Source organism: Miniopterus natalensis, chromosome 19 (genome assembly GCF_054644295.1).
Source record: "Miniopterus natalensis isolate mMinNat1 chromosome 19, mMinNat1.hap1, whole genome shotgun sequence".
NCBI classification, from domain to species: Eukaryota; Metazoa; Chordata; class Mammalia; order Chiroptera; family Miniopteridae; genus Miniopterus; species Miniopterus natalensis.
This window is the reverse complement of record NC_142099.1, coordinates 19,660,870-19,684,820: the sequence shown is the minus strand read 5'-3', so window position 1 is coordinate 19,684,820 and position 23,951 is coordinate 19,660,870. Positions and strand designations below refer to the sequence as shown.

General features: G+C 47.9%; 1 protein-coding gene and 2 long non-coding RNA genes across 3 annotated transcripts; 1 reads left to right on the top strand and 2 right to left on the bottom strand.

Moving 5' to 3' along the window:
- The first annotated feature begins 1,245 nt into the window (after nucleotides 1-1,245).
- LOC148090914 (uncharacterized) lies at nucleotides 1,246-8,323 on the top strand. Its single transcript, XR_015716095.1, has 3 exons — nucleotides 1,246-5,565; nucleotides 7,074-7,182; nucleotides 8,166-8,323. It is a non-coding gene; the product is annotated as an uncharacterized LOC148090914 (long non-coding RNA).
- TOR3A (torsin family 3 member A) lies at nucleotides 5,818-17,896 on the bottom strand. The gene is made up of 6 exons (XM_087827613.1): nucleotides 17,300-17,896; nucleotides 16,205-16,318; nucleotides 15,322-15,587; nucleotides 13,624-13,802; nucleotides 6,905-7,029; nucleotides 5,818-6,450 (listed from the first exon to the last, which is right to left on the bottom strand). Exons 1-6 carry the CDS (start codon nucleotides 17,787-17,789, stop codon nucleotides 6,200-6,202), a joined length of 1,425 nt encoding a protein of 474 aa, XP_087683739.1. The 5' UTR covers nucleotides 17,790-17,896; the 3' UTR covers nucleotides 5,818-6,199.
- A 327-nt stretch (nucleotides 17,897-18,223) lies between these two features.
- LOC107531052 (uncharacterized) lies at nucleotides 18,224-20,845 on the bottom strand. The gene is made up of 3 exons (XR_001602593.2): nucleotides 20,566-20,845; nucleotides 20,195-20,324; nucleotides 18,224-18,528 (listed from the first exon to the last, which is right to left on the bottom strand). It is a non-coding gene; the product is annotated as an uncharacterized LOC107531052 (long non-coding RNA).
- Nucleotides 20,846-23,951: the final 3,106 nt, after the last annotated feature.

Sequence of the window (23,951 nt, the reverse complement as noted above, 5' to 3'; positions counted from 1 at the left end):
TACCTGTGGGGGACCTGAAAATGCAGACATATAAACAGTCACCTCTGTAATTTGTGACATTATAAAACTGCTAAATGACTATGTGCAGGTATAGTGTTTTACTAAAATTGTAGGTCAGTGCTGAATAACTTCAGAAAACTAGGGACCAACTTTCTGGTTTCATTATCGTTAAAAAGTAGCAATGGGCACTCACTCCACAACAGAGAAGCTCTTTCAGGGACCTTCACTCAAGAAGAGTGAGGCCCTGTTAGTTTTGAACATTTGTCCACTACATGTTCAGTCATTTAGCATCCTAAATGTGGCGGGAGCAGACGCATTACCTGTTGATGTTGACAGTGTCTTTTTTAACCTATGTCCTGCATGGGGGGTTTTTGTTTGGTTTTGCTTTGTTGTTGTTTTTGTGGGGCAAGGGCCATGGGGGTGAGAGGAGATGGGATGGCTATAGAACCAGAGTGTTTTGGAAATTTCTTTTAGGATTTCCTATCAGTTATAAATGAGCTTGACATTCATCATCCATGTTTTATTTTTTTCTAAGAGAGTGGCTGAACATAACTCACCTGTTAGATTATAAAACGCCCAAGAGTAAACTGCATTGTTGGCCACTTTGAGTGACAGCTGCACTGTATTCTGACATCTGTTCCCTCCCATGTTTGCTACTGATGTCATCACTACAATCAGGCTCTGCTCCCACGGGAGCTCACAGTGGGCTGATGGGGTTGTCTACAGTTGTATTTTTGATGACTTTTGGGTTTCATCATCTTGCTTGCATTAGTTGGGGGCCCATCTCTCTGCCCTAAGCATTTATGACCAGTCCTCTTTATGTAGGTGGGTCTCTAGACGTAAGTTTCTTCTAATGTATTTATTAATAGACTCCAGCTGTCTATCTCTCTGCCTTAGCTTCTGTCAAGCCAGTAGCTCAGTTCTTACGTAAACGCCTGATTCAGTTTGAGATCTGTGGGAGCAAGAGAAAAAGAGGAAAGCAGCCCCAAGGGCACCTGAAAACCCAAGGAAGTGGCTGCTAGCCACAGCATAGTCAGAGGAAGACCTTGGGCTGGTTCTAAAATGTATCCCACTGTTAACAGGATATTTATATCTTTGGGATAGAGTTTCAGTTTTCCAATTCCCAGACTTTAAAAAAATCTTAAAGGCTTGCTTTCTCAGGCCAGTAGTACCTGGAGTAAGTTACCGTTACCTGCTCTCCTGCTCTGTTACTGTGGGCCCCCCTCTCCTCCTATGTTACTGGGGAGGTGAGGGTGGCTTCCAGGGCTGTGCAGTGGGCTGCACCCTGCTCCAGAGCATCCACCTCAGTGACTGTCTTCGCTCCAGCCTGTCTTTTGTGGAGTTTACTGCAACGTCCAAAAAGATGAGTTTCTGCTCTGGTTCTGCTGCTTTTCATGCCACCCACCTGAGGTATAGGTTCTGTCTTGAGATAACGTGTGTGCAAGATGATATGACTCAGTGTCCTCGATCCAAAGGACAGGAAATGGAAGGCTTCATCCTATGATGATCAAGGTAGGAAGATCCCATGCTTCTCCCCGGCAAGGGGGGTGGGGTGGGGGCGGGCAGCTCTTCTTGCTTTTAGGCTGACTTGGGAGTGGTGAAGATCACTCCTAGAGGATTGTGCCTTCAAGGACGGGTTTCATGTGTTTTACACAGGAAAAGACTTGTCAGCCAGGTTGATGTTGCAGGTTGTTGAACTAGAACTGGTAGAAATGGATGAGATGGGTAGCAGGGGCTCAGCCCTGGTCAGTGAGAGCCTCCCCACTTGGGGCACTGACCTGGCAGACCCTTGCACTCTCTCCATCCTGGTTGGTGAGTGGGGTGAGGATGCGCTCACTGGGCCCTTCCTTCCTTCCCTTCCTTCCCTTCCTTCCTTCCTCACTCATTTCTTTGCTCCTGTGTATAAGTTTGAAATTGTTTACCTCTCCTAGAAAAAGTATCCTTTAACCTCATTGCTGAATAACCCTGAACACAGTGGCAAGGCCCTGTCAACTCAGCCTACGGTCACACGGTGTGTGAGTGGATCTTCAGACCTAGACCTGCGGACCCTCTAAGGGAAAAGATGCCTTCTGTAAGTTGAAAGGCTAGGCCCAACACTGTCCTCAGACCACACCTTGTACCACCTTCTGTGTTCGTTCTTTTTTCATGATTGTACTGGAAACTGCAAGTTTCTGGGTCCTACATGTCACTCCAAACTTCTGAGCTGTACACACAGGGCTTGAGATCTTGGAGCATTCTAGTTAATTTTTTCAGACATGGAAACAAACTGTCAAATGCTAGCAGACTTAAAGAAAGGAAATACAGTTTGTATGGTTGGAGCTTGTTTAGATTTGCTTCTGAGCCTTAAGATAGTTTTAAATCATGTGTTTAAGCACCATAAACTTTAGTTGGAGAATGGGACTTCTGGTTAATAAAATATTCATATATAAGGATACTTAAGCAATTATAACAATTACACAGGTATGCCAAATTAATGTATTCTTGATTCAGAAGATATCGCAGGATGCGGTGTTGCTTTAGGGTCATCAGCGTTGAATCCCAGCCACTGTTCTGTGCAATTCAGAAGTACCTTAGCATGTGTTCTGAGTGGCAAGAGTGCCCAGAGGCAGAGATGTTTCTGGTAGGTGAGGGCTGGATAAGCCTGCCTTCTGAGCTATTTTTCACGATCGCCACTGTTTTTGGAACTCCCTTATGAGAGAAATTTTCTGAGATCTGGAGAAGTCACCTTGATTAGGCTGATTGTCCTTCAGAGAGGTTAGTATTTGGAAGCTAGAAAGACATTGTGGTACTCAGTTATTTAGGGTGTATGTTTGAAAACCCTCACATCCTGGGTCTGTATAAAGGGGAACGTGTCCACGTTGTGTGCGTACACTGTTGTGCTAAGAAAGGAGGGGGTAAGGGAAAGCTGTCAATCAGATCAGCCTCTGTGGTGAATAGAAGCTGTGCCCTGCTTGGTGTGTTTGCCAAGAACAGGCTGCCTGAGCTGTTGTTAGTCCATGCTCAAACCTGTCTCCCAGGTAGACGCCACACTTCTTTCTCTGCAGTTTGATTCTATGACTATCAATGGAGGAACTCGGTTTTATGTTCACTTGGCAAAAATAAGTTTGAATATTTTGTGGTGGTTGACAGAATTTTGTCCTAAAACATATGCTTCAGATTATTCAAAACTTGTTTAATGTTTATACCAAAGGTCATGCTCTACAGGTGTATGTGTGGTGGGTGCGCAGAGGGTGAGGTCTGGAGGGCCTGGCACTGTGCGCTGCTAAGGGGACACAGTGAGACAACATGGGATTTAACTGAGAACACATCCGTCATGGGTCACACTGCCAGTGTTGTCAGGTGTTTGTTCTTAATTGTTATTGTAATATATTTTCAGGTGTTTTGTTTTCTAATTTAATTCTCTCACCCTGTTGTCTGACTGTGAACTGCTAACAGTGTTAAACTTGATGTAAATAAATGAGGCCCTTGAAAGGGGAATGCTGTCTGCCTGTTGTCTCACAAGGCTTGCCAACATGCGTTTTATTTTAAATAAAGGTTGCAATATTTTATTGGCAAAGTAGGCTTTTTGATTGGGGTGTTTCTCCCATCATTTTAACTGACAGGGAACCTAAGCAGAATATGTTTCTCTATGGAATAGATGTCTGTAAGGTAAAGAAGCTGGTTTTAGCAGTCATTCCTCTGGTGCATTCTGTAGTACGTCCTCTGTTGGGCTGAATACTCCTCCTTTGATGGATTCCATTTTTGGAAATGGCCAAAGGCATCGTCTGGAGCCCAGCTGGTACATCAGGTGGGTAATTTTGTGTGTGTATGTCTGTCAGTCCATCCAGTGTAAGGTGACTGTGAAATGAGACTTAATTCCGTCAAAGTCCATTTTGAGGACAACTGCAAATAAGTTCTAAAAATGTTTTGAGCCAAAGTAGCATGAAAAGAGTAAGTATAGAAACTCACAGGGAACATTTTGTTCTTATTTGACTTGGTCTTCATATTTTTTAACAATGAGTCATTGCTTTTAGAAGTAATGTTTTCATTAGGTATGAGTAGGATGTACTCAGGTGGTGTCCCGTGAGGTCCAGTTAAGAGTGGCTGTTAAACATCAGCTTATAAACAAACCTCCTCTGACTCCGAGGTCCTTTTCTCCTACTCGTGTTGGTTTAGTTCAGGGGAGTATTGTTTTAGTCTTTAGAGAAGACACCCCGTTGTGCTCTTCTCCCCCTTTGTATTGCTGTGACATTTTCCACACCTGGGCTGTGGCATTTGCTGAGGATATCTATTATTTTATTTTTGCAGAGGAAATCTAGAAATTGTTTTAGAAACAAGTCATTAAAGCACAGGAGCTGGAGTTGGACTGCCTGGGTCAAACCCCCACTCCTGACTAGAGCTTTGTGCCTTTGCCTAAGATATTTCACCTCCCAGAGCCCAGTTTTCTCATTTATTAAACAGTGATGAAATTGGTACCTAAGTCAGTGTGTTCAAGATTACATGAGATGATGCTGTAAAGTGCTTGCTTATTAGCACAGGGCATGGCACCTGGTAAGTTACCTAACCAGGGTTCCAAAAACTAGGGAAGGCCCAGCCTTGGCTTGGAGTATGGTGTCAAAATTGACAGCAGTTTTACTAAGTTTTTGTTGTTCTGTTACCTGACACTTGATCAGAATTAACCGGTTTAATCCTCACAGCAACCCTAAGAGGTAAATATAGTTGTGCTCACTTTTACAAAAGTGGAAACCAAGGTTAGGCTGAGGTTAATAGCATTCCTGTCATCGTACAGTGATACGTAGCTGAGTCATGGCACTTGAGCCCGGGGCAGTCGGTCCCCAGAGAAGTGTTTGGAACCACTGTGTTCCGCTGTTTGTGTTGGTTCCTGGGCTGTAAGAGGTTTAGACCTACACTTGTGACATCAAACATGGCTGGCCAGTGCTGAAGGGATGTGACTCAGACCTAAAGCTATGGAATGTACTTCTTGAAATGTACATTACAGTTTAGAGCTGGGTATGTAAGAGGATCGGGTGGACTGTACATTCCTCCCGAGATGTTCTAGCCGAGACAGTGAAAACACCAGCCTCCATTTTACTGTGCAGTTAGGCCAAGTTTACTTTTGTCCCATGAGTGGTTTGAAACTAAGTTCCTTTAATCCATTTATTTGCCTTATTTATTGGGATCTGCTGTGGCTCGGACTAGGTGCTCCTTAGCCATGAGGCAGTTAATTGAGTAAGTACTATAAAGTATCACATGGGGGAGAGACAGAAGTGTGCCACTTCTCCAGGGCTAATGGTGAGAAGGGTGGAGAGGGCTTTAAATCAGAGGGTGATGACAAATACAGTGACCTGTATGTGATTCAGAAGTGAGAGGGGAAGAAACACGTGAGTACCTCCTGAGTGTCTAGGGCACAATGTACACATTGCCATTCCTCAAAAATGGCTTTTCTTTTCAAAGCTGGGAGCATGAGAGTGACGTTTTCATACATAAAAGCAACATGAAGGGAGCCTTTTCAGCAAGGTTGAAATAACCCAGCTCAGCAAAGCAAACTGAAGTAAACCGGCAGACCAGACATCACCTGTCAGCTTGGTGAGTGCCAACATTCGCCCGCATGCCCCCAGTCCCCATCAGCATTTGGAATTTTGCTGAGTGAACAGGATTACTAGGTCCCATTAAGAAAGTAGGCTGAAGGTTTTAGAAAATTACAAATTTTTAATATTTACATATGGCATAGTGATGTCAAGGCCCCTACCTTTAAACATTTATTTTAAAATCTGCAGAACAAATGTTAGCCTACACTGACTGACCCCCCCCCCCCCCCCCCCCCCCCCCCCCCCCCGGCCTGAGGCTCTTCCCTGCTCTGCTCACAGATACAAGCTACTCAGCTTCCCTCAGGGAGTAACAACTTGAAAGCCACTCCACCCCACCCTGTCTGCCACCTAGAATCCTGCAGCCCCCAAGTCCAAGCATGTGCAGGCAAGGGCTGAGATGCTAAGCAGCCTATGGGATGTTTCTCTTCCCACATGACTTTCTCCAGCCACCTGGCTCACATTTTGGAATGTGGCTCTTGAAGGCACCAAGTGATTTTAGGAATTGGCTCTGGCTTCTAATTTAAGGCCCTCCTCTTACACACCACTTGTGTATTAGTGAGTGCTGGACGTCTGCTGACCCCAGGGTCCTGTTAGTGGCAGGCAGGCAGCTTTAGGAAGTTTTCATCTTGCTCTCAAGGCAGGAAATAGTTAATTCTCTGGGAAACAGATTTGCATCCTTGAGAAGCAAAGAGTTGTTCCTCCTTGGGGACATACACCATCATCTTGGCGATTTCGTCCAGCGCTGCTTCTGTGTACAGGAGGTCCTGGCTCAGGAATGCATCACGTGCACACAGCCTAACGTGCCGGTACTCCAGTGGCAGGAAGGGCACAAAGAAGTCTATCAGGTTTTCCTTCACAAGGCGGCTGTGGCCAAAGCCACTGTCTGAAATTAAGACCAAAGTTACATGGGAGTCTGAACTGGGACTGAGCCCAATTGGAGTTTCAGGTGTCCCGAGCCTAAGGCCTGGGCAAACCCCAAGGTTTGCTCTCATGGCAACTCCAGGAGGGCTGTATGAAGCATTAAGAACTGTCTGCTCTCAGCTCCGTGGCTGACGCTGGGTGTGTGCACAGGTGAAGTGGGAAAGTGGGGCATGGCTGCCAGGCAGACGATTTGATTAGATGGCAGAAGGTAAAGCCACCCTGACTGGAGGCCTAGCCCCAGGGGCCATTTCACAGTCCACTGCTCTTAAAGCATTTTCAGAAAAGGAGTTCACTTTTCTTGCACCTCCCTGAAGTTGACGATGAGATGATTATAGGGTTGTGTCCTAAGTATCCGCTCCGTCTCAAAAGCACACATTCTAACCCTCAGGTTTATTTTCCGTGTGGCTGGGAGTTACCTGTGGATGCTACAATCTCAGCCTGGAGGCGGGGCGCTAAGTGTTCCATTGTGATATCTTCCCGGGACCATCCAGCCTTAAGCAGACCCAGGACCACCTCATTGATGACATTGCCTCCAAGGTTACTGAAAGAGACAAGCTTGTTAAGAGATTTCATTTTTATATTTAGATTTCAAATGGATTAACTTGACACTGAGGCCACTGCACTGGTGACTGGAAGAATGGAAGCTGAGGTCTGGGGCCTTCTCTCCCCTAGGAGATCTTGTCACAACGCCAAGGTCTGTACAGAAACAACATTGCCCTGCTTTGTCACCCATCCGCTTTGCCTTGCTCCCTTTTGACAAACACTGAGGCTGCAGGGAGGCCCATGTCTGTGTGATGCCAGGACAGTTCGGCAAGTGCTAATGTGGGGAAAACTTCAGAGGGAGGAGGAAGCAGGGAAGGGCACGTCCAGGCAGAGGAGCAGAGGGCTTGTGGGCGTTGGGCGGGAGGGTAGCCATGAAAGGTAGGCCGCAGCTGGCACAAGGAGGCCTTTGCCTGTGCCTGGATTTTATCTTATGGGCTGTGGAGAACAGATTTCAGACTTGGAAGTGTAGGGAAGTGACCCGATCAGTTTTACTTCCTAAGAATATCACGCTAGGGTCACAGAGGCTGAATTTTGGAGACGCATGGGATGGCTGCGAAAAGCTAGTCAGGGCGTTTTTAGTAACAGTGCACCATTTAGGGAGGGCAAAGGCGCAGGAGAGGACTTGAGTTCAGGCCCCGGCTGGTGGGTCAATTGTTGGAACGTCGTCGCCTAACCAAAAGGTTGCGAGTTTGAACCCCCGTTGGGGTGTGTATGGGAGGCAACCGATCAATGTTTCTCTCAAATTAATAAAAACATATCCTCAGGTGAGGATTAAAAAAAAATTAGTCACAGGGCCCTGTGAGTTGTGCCTCCTAAACTGAGGGCTGAGTGTGAGAAAGGAGGTCATCGAAAACACGTTTGCCTGGAGCTGCCCCACCCCTTAACAGAAGTGGAACATAGAAGGGTGGAGATGAAAACTTGGATTTACATGTGCCTGTGACATCATTAGGCAACTAGAATTTTGGGTCTAAAGTACAGGAAAGAGGACTGGGTTAGAGAGATGACGGCGAGAAGAAATCTTAGTACCACCAACAGGGACTGGGAAGGAGGAGGGGAGACCTGGAGCTGGCAGCACTGACTCCTTGACTCGGGCCTTCTGCCAGCTCCTAAACAAACCAATCTGCCTTTCCCCAGGCCCAGCAGAGGGAGGGAGTGGGGACCCAGGACCTTTGTCTCTCCTCACGAAGCTCTGACTGGCTCTCTGAAGGTCTCAGGTACATTAACCCAAGTCATTTAGCCTTTGAGTACGTCCTGTGAACTAGGCTCTGGGACACAGAGGAGAAGCTGAGTGGTTCTCTTCCTGCCTAGCACATAAGCCAGGACTGCCAACTGTCTAGCTAAGTGATCCAGTGCCTCCTTCCCCAGCTGGAGAGCCTGGCAGCAACAAAGGGAGTCCCTACCCCCTTGCTCAAGTTCAGCCAGACTTGCCCTGACACCTGCATGTACGGAAGCTGCTGCCCCACTCCCCCCAAGGCCTGCCAGGAAGGTCATCTCTGCACACGTAAGTGGCCATACTTGCATCAGCTGAGGTAAGACCTGCCCACAGACTGCCCCACCCCGGGGGCAAGGGGGGCATGTGTAGGACTCACTCAGCCCCAGAGCATGGACTCCAGTGCCTTCCCCATTTCTACCCGGAACCACCTGACACTAAGTTTCTAGAGAGCCGGAGCTTAGCCTGTTTGTGACCACAGTGCATAGCAGGTGCTCAGTAAATGTTTCTTAAATGAGTGGACCTCTCTACACACCTTCGTCTCCACTTCCCTTCTGAATTTCTCTCGTTTTGTCCCACAGCCAACATCTCTCTTTCTTCCTCTCTGTTAGGAGGGTTATGTCACCATGAGGTAACCTGGGCCCCCTCTCTGTTCACTCCCCCAGCCTTTAGACAGGTGCCTTCCTGCAGCACCTCAGTTCTCCTCCTCATCCTCCAGGTCACCTGCTGACCGGGAGGTCTGAAAGGATAGAAGTCGCCTCGCCTCTGGAGACTAGCCCTCGCCCTTGGCTCTGGGATAGGACAATATGTAATCGTACCAGCCCTGAGACCCCAAAGGTAAAGGCACTCAAAGGCCTTTCCAGAACTCTGGTAACAAACCCCAGCCCGATCTGCTAGACTCTCCAAAAGAACAGATAAAAACTTGACTCGATCCTTAATCTGAGTCTTAGTTTCCTCATTTGTAAAGTCAGGGACTAGACAATTTAAGATACCCTCCTTAGGTTCCAGTCAGTCAGCATACGTACATTTCTATAAGCGTTTTCTCTGCCCTGGGGTACAAGTCATTTCTCTTTTTCCTGACAACAGCCATTAATGTCTCTCTCTACTTTACAGCTTCAGTGAGAAGAGGACAGTTGCTTGCTGTCGGAGTTCCAAGGTCCTGTCCTGCCTGTGGCCACCCGGAGCTTTCTACACGTGGTGGAAGTGGGCGGTGCTACTTGTCTGGCTCAGATGAAGCTCGGCTCTGAGGGCTGGGCACTCTAGCCCACCACACTGCGCTTCCCCTCCCACCTTCTACCATCAGACGCCACGCAGGGCAGGCCTGCAAACCACCACCACCTTACCTCAAACAGCAGGTTTAGGAAATTTTTCAGGGTGAAACTGCTGTGACTTGTTCACAGCAGAAGTTTGAATTAGCTGTGCTTTTCTTTCAAACACAGGAGTCCCTACCACACATTCTAGAAATCAAGCCCAGAAACTTAAAGAGGAAATTATGGCACCGAGCCTGGACTTGATCCCTGACCTAGCAGCAGTTTCAGCCTTCTCCAGGAGCGCAGCCTGGAATTTTCTAGTCGGTACCAATGAGGTAATCTGTCACACAGGCCTTCTTCTGTCACCAAAGGGAGCTACCCTTGCCAGAAACAATGCTTTCATGTCCTGCTCACAAAAGGTTTCCACATTGTACAGCTGCTCAAAGCACCTCTATTTACTAGGTGGGATGCTGCCTGATTCAGGAATCACTCAGTAAAGCCAGTTAGCTCTTCAAATTTATTCAATTGAATTTTTGTTTTTTAACAGGTTCAAATGCATTGTTTTTCCCTACCCACCACTAAATAACTGAAAACCTTCAAGGTTTAAAGGGTTGGGACAGCACTGGCAGCCTTGCTGGCCCTTGGGCAGTGGGTACCCAGGCTCCCACTGGAGCCACATCCTTGCATCCCTGTCGCAGGTGTGGTATCCTCCTGCCCAAGGGCTCTATCCTGGGGGGCAGCATAGGCCCACAGGGCAGCTTTTCCCAGCCCTGCCTCCACCATTCACCATCCATCTGGTGACCTCAGATAGTGTACAAAGTCTGGGTCACTGGGGGAAAGGGCAGAGCTGGAGAGGATGAGGGTTTTCCAAAATACTACAATGGCAAACATTTGTCTAGAAATACAGCAGGGTCGCCTGAGTCGCATTAGGAAATCCTGGCACAAGCCCATGTAGAGGAACAGTCAGCCACGAGGCATGGCTGGCTCAGGTGTGGTGAGAGGAAAGGAGAAGCTCTGCACAAAGTCAGAGGATTTCTACAAAGAGAATCCTGAGTGAGCTGGTCACCAGGCTTCCCTTCCACTCAGTGGGAAAGACTTGTGTCTGCAGCAATAGTTGAGAGGGTCCCCTGGACTCCCACCACCTGGCAGGGCTTAGGTGGAAAAGCCTTAGGGAACCAAGGTGACGCCTTACTTGCAATTTGGAGCCTCCACCTAATTCATCGCAACAGGGAGAGCTGTGTGCCTCAGAAGGTGGTCAATAATACACAGCTAATCACATTAGAAAATCTCTCATGCATGCTTTTCTCTTAAAACCACCTTGGGATGGCCTCCCTGCACACTGCACTGTAATTAATGTCCCCTAAGCCTTACTTATAGATCCGGAAGGACTTGCATCAGTGCACCAAAATCTCAACAGTTTAAACCGGTTCTGTCTTTGGGTTCACAGTGAAACAGGATCTGCCCTCCACAGCTTATTCTTCACACTTACCAAGCCTGGATGAAAAACCAGACCCCCTAATTCTCTATCTTCACAGGGTGCTCCCTAAGCTGGGGGAAATCCCCTCGCAAGCAGGTTCTGGCCTGGGGAGGGAGAGGGAACTAGTTTGTCTTCCACTCTGAGAGCAAGAAGCTGCTTGTGAAACATTCAAGTTGAGTCAGCAGGGACCCAGACTTGAACAGACCTTGAGCAACACATTCCCAGTTGGAGCTTCCATAAAATACGAGGATTGGACAAGTTGATTTCTAAGTCTGCTTTCAGCATAGCCATTCCAGAGTCTGGGGCACACACACAAAACAGGAAATTGGGAGCCATGGTGCACTTTATCCCTTGAATTTTAAGCCAGTGACTTCCTCTCATGATCAGAGAAGAAAAAGACTCAAGGCTGGGGGGAGAACACACCATGTTGGACTTAGTGGGAAACTACCTTCCAACTGGGTCTATATTAAAACGATTCCAAGGTAGTTTGTACTTGATTTTCAACTAATTTGCTGATTTGAAAACTTAATACCCTTCTAAAAGGGGACTCCCAGTGTGTGAGTTTCCATTTTGAACTATATTACAAAACTATAGTAATCAAAACAGATACCCTAGATCAATGACACAGAATAGAAAACCCAGAAATAAACCCACATGTATATGGTCAGTTAATGTATGACAAAGGAACCAACAATGAACAATGGGGAAAAGTCAATCTCTTCAATAAATAGTGCCAGGGAAACTGGGTAGTCACATGCAAATATATGAAACTAGACCATCTTACACCATACACAAAAACTGCTGGCTCAAAATGGATTAAATACTTGAACATAAGATCTGAAACTCAAACTCCTAGCAGAAAACAGGTGGTAAGCGCCTTAATATCGGTCTTGGCAATGATTTTTGTACCTGACACCAAAAACCAACAAGTGGGACTACATCAAACTAAAAAGCTTCTGTACAACAAAGGAAACCAACAAAAGGAAAAGGCAACCTACTGAATGGGAGAAAATACTTGCAAGTCCTACATCTGATAAGAGGTTAATATAAAAAATAGGGAACTTATAACTGGGTAGCACCCCCCCTCCCCCCAAACGACCAGATTAAAAAATGGGCAGAGGATCTGAATAGATATTTTTCCAAAGAGGACATACCAATGGCCAACTGGTACATGAAAAGATGCTCAACATCACTAATCAGGGAAATGCACAATGAGACATCACCTCACACCTGTTAGGCTATTATTAAAAAGACGAGATAAATGCTGGCGAAAAGGGGGGAATCTTGTGTACTGTTGGTGGGATTGTAAATTGGTGCAGTGATTGTAGGAAACAGTATGGAGGGTCCTCAAAAAATTAAAAATAGAACTACCACTCCATCCAGCAAATTCACTTCTGGATATTTATCCTAAAAAAACAAAAACACTAACTTGTGAAGATATATACACTCCTATGTTTCTTGCAGCATTATTTACAATAGCCAAGATATAGAAACAACCTAATGCCCACCCACAAATGAATGAATGAAGAAAATGTGGTATATACACCAATGGAATATTATTCAGCCATAAACAAAATCTTGCCATTTGCAACAACATGGATGGGCATGAAACAAGACAGAAAAAGACAAACAGCATATAGTTTCACTTATATGTTGAATCTAAAACAAAACCCAAGCTCATAGATAACACAGAGACCAGGCTGGTGGTTGCTAGAGGTGAGGGATGGGGGCGGTAAGAAATGGGTGAAAGAGGGTCAAAGGGTACAAATTTCCAGCTATAAAAAAGTAAGCCCTGGGGATGTAACGTACAGCATGGTGACTACAGTTAATACTGAACTGCAGATTTAAAAGTTATCACAAGAAAAAGATTTCATAACTACTAATGGCGATAGATGTTAACTAGACTTATTGTGACCATTTCATAATACAGGCAGACCTCAGAGATACTGCGGTTTTCATTCCAGACACCATAATGAAGACAGTATCGCAATAAATTGAGTCACTCTTTTTGCTGGTGGAGTTTTGCCTTCAATTTGTAAAACATGCAACACCTGTGAAGTGCAGTAAAGTGAAGGCAGTAAAACAAGGTCTGCCAGTATATACAAATCAGCCAGTCATGTTGTACACCGGAAATTAACATGCTGCCATAAGTCAGTTATACCTCAATTAAAAGACAACAACAACAGCCACAACCGTACTGCCCTTTAAGGGGGGACTCCGGGTGTGAGCAGTCCCTCCCTGGGGAGGCTACCTGCAACTGAGGGTCTGAGGGGAGCCCCACCATCCTGAGAACCACGGGAGTGGCTAGATGAGGGGCAGCTGCTCTTTCCCAGGCCGGTCCTTGGAGTGAGTAGTTATCCAGCTGTGCCATTGAGGGGAAGATGGGACCCCTCAGAAGTGCTCCGGGGGTAGAATTAGGGCAGGAGCCTGACACCTAAAGCTCCCCGCCCTGCGGCACCCCAAGCAGCTAGGCTTCTATGTTCTCTATTGCAGTTGCGTTGGGTTCCCTGTGGAAAAGGGCCTGCAGCCTAGGAAAGCGCGGAAGCCCTCTACCGCCAGCTTACACACCAGGTGAGCAGCCCCCACTCCCGGGGCGCACAGCACCCGAACAGACTTCTTCCTCGCTCAGCCCTCCTGTTTTCCCTCAGGCCTTACCTGAGAAAAACAAAGATGGTTCTTACAGCCTCAGCCCTGTGGTTCTCCGGGGCCTGGCGTTCCAGGTGTGGCCCGAGGGCATCCAGCAGTCCTGGGTGCAGCTTCTCAGCCTCATCAAAAATAAACAGGGTCTGGTGGCAGTGCTCCTGCATCTTCCTCACCTGGTCTGTCAGCTGCTCCTGCACAGAACACAGGGAGCTGCTGGGGAGTCCTGGGAGGCGCGTTCAGCCAGGAGGGCCCTGGTGAGGTGCCTGCTTCCCCAGGGCATCGGCAGTAGATTGCCTGGGGCTGGGTTCTACCCTGAAACTACCAAATTCAAACCTCTGGGGTGGAGCTAGGGCAGCCACCTCTAGCTTCCCAGGTGAATCTCCTGCACCCTGAGGTTTGAAAGCCAACCAGGTGGAAACAGTTTGGGAAAGGGATAGGGTCTGCCTGCCCTTGGGAACAGGCCCCAGGCCCTGCTCCCTCTTCAGGTAGAGGTCCCAGAACTAACAGCTGACTCACCCTCCTAGGGACTGGGAATTAAGCTCTAATATAGGGATCATTGGTGGAGACAAATTTAAGTGCCCAGAGGTGGCCACAGCCCCATCTTGAACTTGCAGGAGCAGAGTGCCCACTGGGCTGAGAACTCGGTGGTTCTCATAATCTCCCTGGGGAGGACCTGTCTGGGACAGAACTGTCTGGGACCAGCATACTCGAACTGGGGTTCCCCATCTAGGCAAGAGAGCCCTCAGTTGAAAAGACGCTGCTTTGTGGGGTTCACCAGAATGGCCAGCCCTGCCCCAGGGTGGGGTGTTTTGGCAGAGCCCACATTCACTGACCACCTCTAGCCTTCCAGTCCCATCACCTGAGTGCGTGTGTGACAAGAAAAGTGAGGTGTGAGAGTGCGTACGTGTCATTTTTCATGGCAGGGAACTAAGATCCATAGCTTTGCACAGTCAAAGCCAGCTAGTTCTGGAAAGGCCTGGCTGACCAGCCGCCTGCCTTAGGACAGTTCGCCCTACCCTGCCCTCCAGGCCGCACTGAAACTGCCAGATGACTCAGGCAATCTGTCCTCAAATGCTTACCCAATCTTCCCAGGTTATCGTACTCCAAATATTGGAACTGAAAGCCAGACACAGACGCAGTCACCTCTGTCCGGCTGCAGTGAGGTTTTGGTCATTGTCCAGCTTACTTCAAATACTACATTTCAACAGAAGAAACCCAAAATAGAGCAGCAAAGACCATTTTTGTCCCTCCACTTGTTGAGCAATTTGGGGAAAATCACTTATGATATGATAGGCCTCTTTAAAAAAACAGGATATACACCTTGTCCAATATAATGACAATAAAGTAAAATGGCAAAGGGAAAGGCTTGCAAGAAGTCCACCAAAATACTAACTGCCTGTGGCCATGTGGGGAGATGATGATACAGTTTTTGCCTTTCTCTGTTCCACGTTTCCTGTGACATTTCCACTATTTCTATAACAAAAATTAACAGATGGATTCTCTGTTTAAGCTCAGTGTCTGGCTGGTAAGGAGACAGAGCTTGGGATGAGTGGTGTTTGGAACATGCCTTTCCTCCACATGTCCAGGCCTCACCTGTGTGGAGTGGATGTCTTTGTGGGTTACAGGTTCTGTCAAAATGGCCCCCAGACCCCACCCCCAGCACAGAGGGGCTGCCCAAACCTCATTCCAGCCCAGCACTGCCGGCCTCACCTTGTACAGGTCCACATACTTGGGGTGAGGGAAGTGGATCAGGGTGATGAACACTTTGACACAGTCGCTCCTCAGCCCGTCCCGGTACAGGTTCTCTGCCAGCAGCCGTGCCACGAAGTTCTTGCCTGTGCCAGACCAGCCATGGAACGACAGAGCCAGAGCCTTGTCTGGCCGGGGCAGCTCTAAGTAGCTCCTCACTGTTGTCAGGACCAGCTCCTGGGCCAGGTGCTGGCCATGCAGTTGCACACTCAGGTCTGACTGTAGGCCTAGGGGTGGGAAAGGAGGTCACAATGAGGTGCGCACACAGGCAGGGTCGCCACCAGGCTCAGCGACAGCCAAGAGAGCACCCCTGAACATCGCTGAGGTGGTATCACTTTGGGCTCAGAACAAGGCAGTGGGCAGACCTGCAGCAGGAAGGGATCCAAGGGCTCTTTTCTGAAGAATTTGAGAAATCACTATTGAACTTAGGGAGAGAATGGATTCACTCTTTCTGAAGGTCCTGAAGAACCCCAGAATGGTTGGTAGATTCTGTCTGGAGGAGAAACCTACCCCCCTGTGCTCATGAGGTTGTTCCCACCTGGAAGTTTCAGGACTCCCTACATATTTCATAGGAGCACCCTCATTTTATTCATTTTAATTCAATTCAGCAAACTTGTTAAGGACAGCTAGTGTGTGCAAAGTTCTGTGCTAGGCCTGCCTTCCTTGCAGCCATGAGGCTGCAGGGTTTGGAGACAGGCGCTACTGGGAGCCACAGTTGGGACAGGAGGGTATGCTACCAGCCATGGGCAGGATGAAGAAAGGTCCCTTGCACCCTAGCCATTTGCCCTGAGTTGCCTCCCCTTCCCACAGATCACTGTCCCCTTAGGGGCATGCAAGTTCCAACCTGTGAAGTTGTTGGAGACCCTGCAGTCCCCATGGTCACAGCAATCCTGGAAGCTGCAGAACCAGGTGGTCAGGATATCCAGGTACTGCTGGCCCAACAGGGGAAGTCTCCAGCCTAGAAAAGGAGGAGCTGTGAGACAGAGACAAGGCCTGGAGCCAAGAGGGAGCCCGGCCTCCCTGCTCTGTACGCTCAAGAGGTTCTTCCAATTCTTCGAGTCCTCTGCCCACCTTCCAGAGCCACTCCTCGCTGCTCTTCCCTGGGCCTGCCTTGCACCTGGCCAGGGAAGTGGGGACCTCTAGCTTTAAGGCAGCAGATGGCTTTGCTCCAGCAGCTCCAGCAAAGGCTCAGATTACTCAACAAACATGCCGTGAGCACTGTGCCTAAGCGCAAGCCCAGACCCGCCTGTGCCTGCGAGGAGCTGGCAGTCTAGTTTGGAGAGTCAGCAGCTGGTGGTTATCGTCTTTTCTACTTGTTCTGGATTCCAAATCTGATCACAGCCAAACCCAAAGGCCTCTAAATTCTTATGTCAAATGTCAATTTGAATATACCCAGCATTGGCAAAAACAAAACAAAAGCCATCGCTCTGGAAGTTAGAAATCTTTTGATTTAAAAGATTTGTAGAGCATCGTAACGGGACTACCATTACAGTACTATCACCGGATCTTGAACTACCGACAGAGAGCGCAGGAAGCCTCCGAGATCACCTGGCCCATGGCAGTGGCATGCCAACCCTGCCACACAATCTGTCAGGGACTGAGGGGGAACCAGAACTCAGGCCGGGACTCCCAGCCCAGGCTCTACCTCCTTAAGCAGCAGAAGAGGGCAAGGGACTTGGGCTGTGTCCAACGGGGACTGAGGCCATCAAGGTGTGGGCTGTCTGGAGGAGTCGGGAAGGAGCGGGGAGAAGAGCGCAGCCGGCCCATCCTTGAAGACAGCTGCGCCAGGGACGGGGTGGCAGGAGGGGCGCCAGGGACGGGGTGGCAGGAGGGGCGCCCTGCCCCCCCCCCCCCCAGCAGGGCAGCACAGTAAAGCTAGCTGCTAAGGTGCAAGCAGGGTGGTCCTGAGGTCAGTGGCCCATCTCACCCCTGGTCTTACCCGGGAGCCCCGCGGGGGCCTCCTTGTTCAGCGAGCAGGTCTCGGGCCACACAAAGCAGCTGAAGCGCGCCCAGAACCGCCTGGAGAGGGCGCCGGCCGCGCTCACCCACGCCCGCGGGTCCTGGAAGGCCGACCAGGCCCCCCCGGAGCCCGGCTCCTCGGCCGCCTCCCCTGGCCCCGCCGGGGCGTGGGGCTCCGGCGCGCCCGCCAGGGGCGGCAGCAGCAGCAGGGCCCAGAGGCAGAGCGGGCGCCGCGCGCGAGGCATGTCCGCACCCGCGGGGACGCGCCCGCTTCCGAGGCCCCGACGGGGTTGTGGGGATTGGCGTTGCCACGGAAACCGAAGCCCCACGTGACCCGGTGCCCGGCGGAGCCCGGAACCGAAACCGAGCGCTGGCGCCACCCTCCCGACAGGCGGCTCCCAGGCTGCGCTCGGTTCCGGGCTGATCGTGGGCGCGACGGTGAAGTCAGGTCTCCAAATGGCCGCTGTCATCACCCCGCTATTTCGGGCTCCGGCGGCCCCTCCGAGGCCTACCAAATACGGGCACCCTCTGTGCCCTCCCGGGGGCTGAGGATCGGCGTCCCGCCCACCGGGCAGAGGAGCCGGGCAGCCCGCTGAGCCCGGCCCGGGTCGGCGGCGGGGTCAGCTGCGCGGAGGCGCGGCCGAGGGGACACGGGGCCTGGCTCCTCCGAGCGAAGGGAGGGGACACGTGGCAGCACGTCACCGGCACCGAAAGCAAGAAGCCGTGGGCTCCCCGCCTGGAGATGGGGGTTTGGGAAACTCCCAGTCATGGGAAAACCGTAAGGTCTTATGTCCCTGTAATCATCTCTTATTTAAAAGAAGTACTGTGCGCACTTTCTTGACTATGTTTGCAATTTTTGAGCACCTGGGACCGACCGTGACCAGCTTCTGACACCACTGGCTAAAGACCTTTTCCTGGCTCCCTTCCCCCTTCACGTGCATGCTGCCAGGTTGCCAGATTTCAGAAGAGCTCAATGCACTTTTCTGTCACCTGACTTACTGAAGTCACTGGCCTAAGAGCCACCTTGTCCTAGGAAGAAACTGCTGTCTAGGGGCCATGAGACTTGGCTCTGAGGTTGGGCCCTCGGGACAGGAAAGTGAATCCTAGCGCCAGTCTCACTGATGTCACAGGCCAGCTGACTCACCTGTTCATCCCAGTCTCTGCTCCTTCCTCAGCAGCTCACCAGGCCTGCTCCCTTCACGCACTGAGCTAGGGAAATCAGGCAAGCGCCTTGGTTAGGATACGGGAGTTAGATTGTAAAATACTGTTACCTAAGTATATTGTATCTCTGGGCTGCTCAGTGATCTCAAAATTGAACCCAAACCTTCCAGAGAGCAGTGGCCAGTCCACAAGTGCCACATTATGTCCAGTCCAGCTCATGAAACTCTTGAGGGAACACTTACCAAGGAACATACTATTATATACTCAGTCCAAAACGTAAAACATTAACTCATTCAGTAAATGCTGTTTGAGTGTGAATGGCAATCTAGTATTGGTGGTTAATCTAGTATTGGTGTGAATGGCCTCTACCCTACCATTTTCTATGTGTGACCTTGGGTGTTCCTTAACTGTCCTGTGCCTCAGTTTCCCCACCTATAAAGTGGGGATAAAAGTCACTTTATAGGGATGCTGTGAGGGTTAATGGACTAATTCAGTTACACGTTAACTTTTACTACTACTTATGCCTCACCCTGGACAAGGCTCTGGATGGTGTACACAGGAAGCCTGGATGGCTTTATTTATAGTAGTGAAGTTTATAGGTGAATTTTTGGTGATAAAATTACTCAAGTTAACACTAGTTTCTTTTAAAAATTAAAATTTTAAGACTGGAGTAATTCTCTCTTTACTGTAACTTTCATGTAGAGTTAGCTGCTAACTTCTGGGATACTTTTATTTGAATTTAGCATTTCATGGTAAATAAAGTAGGTAGCTGGAAAATTCTGGGATAAGCAACTTGAGCTCAGTAAGACATTTCCTTTTCTAAAAAAAGTAGAGCTAAACATTTTTTTTTTTCCACCAGAGTCGGTCCCACATAGAAACAGTGAATCCAAATTAAAAAGAAAAAGAAACAATGAATCCAAACACCAGTTTTGAGACAACCTCTAGTTTCAATAAATTGCTAACAATTCATTCTCAGAGCTTGGAGGTTATTGGCTGAACTCCGGGAGCAAATCTCATGGATGGGCACATCCAAAGGCGCTTGTGAAAACTACAGGCAGCAAACCCTGTCTGCGCTACTCCAATGTGGTCCAAGGACCCGGGTACCGGGCACCAGCACAGGTGCTTGTTTGAAATGCAGAATCTCAGTCCCCAAATCTACTCAATCAAATTCTGCATTTTAACAGTCTTTCTAAGAGAAAATGGGCACCCAACATCTTCACTGTCATCTGAATGGGACTTAACTTAGCAATAGACATTGCTCCCACCCTGCTGAAGGCAGACAGAAAACACCATCAGCCTTGCAAACAATCTTTGGGTAAAAATCAAGTCTATCTCCACATAAACTTGGCATGTAAAAAGCAAACTCTGAAAACATAAAATGAATGTTTCACAGCTTGTCTATATGCCAGTGGTTCCTTTGTTTAACATCTCTCCACAGAGCCACTGAGGCATCACAGCAGACTGAGTGTCCTCTCCAAAGACAGGGCACAACTGGCCAGAACCACAGGAAACCCTTGAAGGGACATTTCTGGTGACCCAGGTACTGACAACAGAGCACAGGCCCAGGAGGCTCTGCATTTCTAGAGTCAGGGGTTCTACACACACCACATGTCAAGCCTGGGTCAAGGGCTTCTCCAGTACGGGTCCTGCCTGCCTCTCCCCTGCCGGCCCCATGGCTCTTTCCTGGGCCTTATTTCCACTGCAGTGCGCTTACGTGGTTCCCGAGGCATTTGGTCCTTCACACACAGCTTCCTCTTGCTAGGACTACAGGCTCTCTGAGGAAAGGGACAGTCATTACCATCTCGATGGCAACCATAGCTCACAGCACGATGCCCAAATGCCTACTGAAGAAAGATTGAATACTTTACAAACATGACTTACTACTGTTACTCCCTGGGAGTAACAAAACCCGCCCACGCAGCACCAGTGCTTACGACCATTCTCGTCTGACAAAATGAGGGCTGCTCAACAGTTCTTACAGGCAAATACGCTGGGTACAGAAGCATGCCCTCCCTGCTCCCTTGTTGAGCTTTACTGCCAGTCTTCCTGATGTGCCTGTGAAGCAAACGAAGCCGGAAATCTCACCTGCAGAAAGATCGCTGTGGCGAGTCCGAAGAACATGTCCTAGGCTGCAGCCTCATGGGTATTCAAGGACAAATGACAAAAACTGGCAAAAGCAAAATTGCTGCAAATCAAGTAAAAAAGTCTTAAGAACTGTGCTCATTTGTCTGGTTGAGATTCATGATGCCGGATTTCCATTTCAAAAGTTAAAAATCTGGGCCTGCCTGGCGTGGCTCAGCAGTTGAGCAACGACCTATGAACCAGGTCACATTCAATTCCCTGTCAGGGCACATGCCTGGGTTGTGGGTTTGATCCCCAGTAGAGGGCGTGCAGGAGGCAGCTGATTGATGACTCTCATCATCGATGTTTCTATCTCCCTCTCCCTTCCTCTCTTTGAAATCGATGAAAACATATATATTTTAAAAAATTAAAAATCTGCGTGTCCCAAGAATTGTAATCAGGGAATCTGGTCCTCTCTTCCATGCTTCTACCATAGGCACTGCCCTGACAAGTTCTTTGGGACTCATAATTCTTTACTTCTAAAGAAGCTGCAAGAATCGAGTTAAATACACAAAAAAAGCACCCAAGAATTATCCTGTGGAAAATTTTGGTTCAGTCACAACCTGGTCTGGGCCTTTTGAAGACTCTTACGGAAGCCAAAGGTCTTACCCATCAGGTCCTGTGAAAATATAAGATGTAACCTTCTGTCCCCTAATAAAACAGACAGGAAATTGGAATAGAAAGCACTGGAAATATCCTTAAAAGGGGGGGGGGGGGAATAAGAGGAAAACATGATACATCAGTTCTTATTAAAATCTTTATTTGTTTTCTTTTTTGGAATTGAAACCCATAGAACACATTAGAAATTTAGGTGCACATCTGTCTTGTTTGGTGACTTACCAAGCACAACCTCTATTTGTGCAACGGCTCTGAGAGGAAATCCTTGGCAGATCAAAACAGTGTAAGAATCCTTGGTTCTTACACTTCTCGTTTAAGCAAATAAATTAGCTTCTCAGTAAGATATTCCCAGTTCCCCCAAACATTCTGTATTTGTAACACCTTAGTTCCTTAAAATCCTGTGGCAGTATAGGCCCCAGCCCCTACCTTTCAACCCAGACTTGAGGAATCGGGAGGAGAAAAACTGGCTTTCCCTGTACAAGAGGTTTTGTGAAGTCAGGTCTGTCTGGCTCATCCGTGTGCCGAGAGGGGCTGGCTCACCAGAGCTGTTCAGCAGGTGTTTGCTGAATGAAGGATCTTTATGCACGTAGGGTCCACGCTCAGAGACTGAGAAGAGAACCTTTTACTAGCTTCAAGTTCTTCAGCAACATAAATCAGTGTTTCCCTGTGTCAAAATAAATACATTTTTTCTTGCTAGAATACATATATGACTATATACATACATATACCTTTAACTCATGTTTCCTGAAGCTCAAGCTCCCAGGATGACTTAGAAGACAGCTCACTGACAGATGCTGTGTCACCATCACTGAGGTGTGGTCACTTACTGGTCAAACAAGAATACAGGGACCATCGAGAAGGGAGGTTGAAGGAATTTGGTGGATGGGAAGGGGAGGCCAAAAGCCTTTTGTTTTGTTTTGAGAAAAGATGGATTTCTTTGGAAGAACACTGGAAAAAAAATGTCATGTATAGGATTCATCTTTCCCAAAATATGTAGGGGATGGACCCAAATTCTCCCATTTCCTTCTTCAGTTTCATTTGACACATTAATCCTGAGTGCAAATGCCTTAGTAATATATTATTGAACAAATACTCTGAGCAAATCAGATCCTGTTCTGTAATTTGTTTTGCACAGAAAATTATTTATGGCCAAACCCACAATATAGACTCATATTAATAAGACCAGTTTTAGAATGAAACCTCTCTCCTCACATTTCTCCACTCAAACTCTGGAATAAACAAGTAGAAAGAGAAAAGGAAATAGCAGTAAGTTCTCACTTTCCCAGCTTTGTAATATTAAAACGCATCCATGTCTCCCTTTAGAAGTCAGCTAGACACACCCTAATTCGGGCTGGTCAAAAACTCTTCAAAGAATTGTCTGACTGTAACAGTGCTGGATTCTAATCAATAAGCCTCCAGGAAACAGTGTTAGAAAACTTTTGAAAAGATATTTACCTGTTTTTTCAAACAAAACTTAGTGTTTGTGAATTTCAGGGCTATATGTTTATGGTCAATTATCTCTAAGATTCACCCAAACAGACTTTTGTTGCTTAATCCAATCCTGACTTCAAACATAATTTATATTCTCAGTGTCATTTAATCAGCACGATGCTAACTTCAACCACTACAGACCTGAACACCTTATAAGAGCATGAATTTCCAAACAAAAGGAAAGAGAAGGAAAGTCTTCATTTTCAGCAGTATTTTAAGAAGGGATGAGGCAGTTTCAAAGCCACCTTCTCTCCTGCTCTTTTCCTTAGCAGAGTCTTCTGCCTACAACAATGTGAATCAAGCTCCCGGTGTGAGAGCAGCTCTTCTGCCTTCCACTGCAGCACATACTACGAGACATGTTGAGAGAACGCTAATCCATCCATTAACTCGGCTCACATCCTTCCTTGCCTCCCGCCAGCTGGCCCGCGGACCGTGCGGGGTCAACTCTCTCCAAGGTACCCTCCAGCTCAACTGTGAATCTCTGGGCATCACACAGGCAATGGGCATACGACTGGAACCAATGCCGCCTTTTGTTAACACTAGTGTTTCTGCCTTCTTAAATTCAATACCTTTTTAAATAACTAAGCCCATTCTTGTGTACATCTCAAAATGTACATACAAAGTACAAAAGTATCCTAATTTCATGCTCTTCTAAAGCAGTCACAGGATACTCGGTTATCTTTCAATGAGAGGATGTTGAGGCATAAATTCTGAACTGCTTTTGAAAGGGTGGTTGTTTAAAACTGGTCTCCAATGGCCAGCATTAAATTTGTTCAACCACACTGTTAAATGTTAGTTTCTGCTTGACAGAAGCACAGAACTGGAACAGCACCCAGACAACACATGGACAGCACACAGCACTGAGGTGACACAGAGTGACACGCCAGGCCTGCTGCCCCCTGGCCAATATTTGACTACAACTGCTTACGTGGCACCATCTCTCTGCCTAACCCAGAACTATGCCTGTGCTTTAGTGACCTGAAATTTGAGAATGCTAACAAGAGACGGAAGAACACCGGTTTGAAATTCCAAACAAGATTAAATGATGAAATTAGGGTTTGACATAAATCAAAATCTTAAGGCTCTTCCTGGCACAACCTCCTTAGTTTTAAGGCTCAGAAGGCTTACATCTTTGTTTCCAGTCACCCGCATGGCTCAAATCACAAGACAGGTCCAGCCACTAGCAAGATGTGCATGTTCATCTGTCGGAGTGAGCTGGCTCTTCTCACAAGAAAGGCACA

Bases quoted from the DNA above. Each gene is read 5' to 3' on its own strand.
- TOR3A (XM_087827613.1), bottom strand. From the start codon at position 17,789: ATGACAGCGGCCATTTGGAGACCTGACTTCACCGTCGCGCCCACGATC. The intron at 16,319-17,299 runs GTAAGACCAGGG...CTCCTTTTCTAG, and splicing joins GGCCCCCGCGGGGCTCCCGG to GCTGGAGACTTCCCCTGTTG. The intron at 15,588-16,204 runs GTTGGAACTTGC...TCCCACCCCTAG, and splicing joins GGTCTCCAACAACTTCACAG to GCCTACAGTCAGACCTGAGT.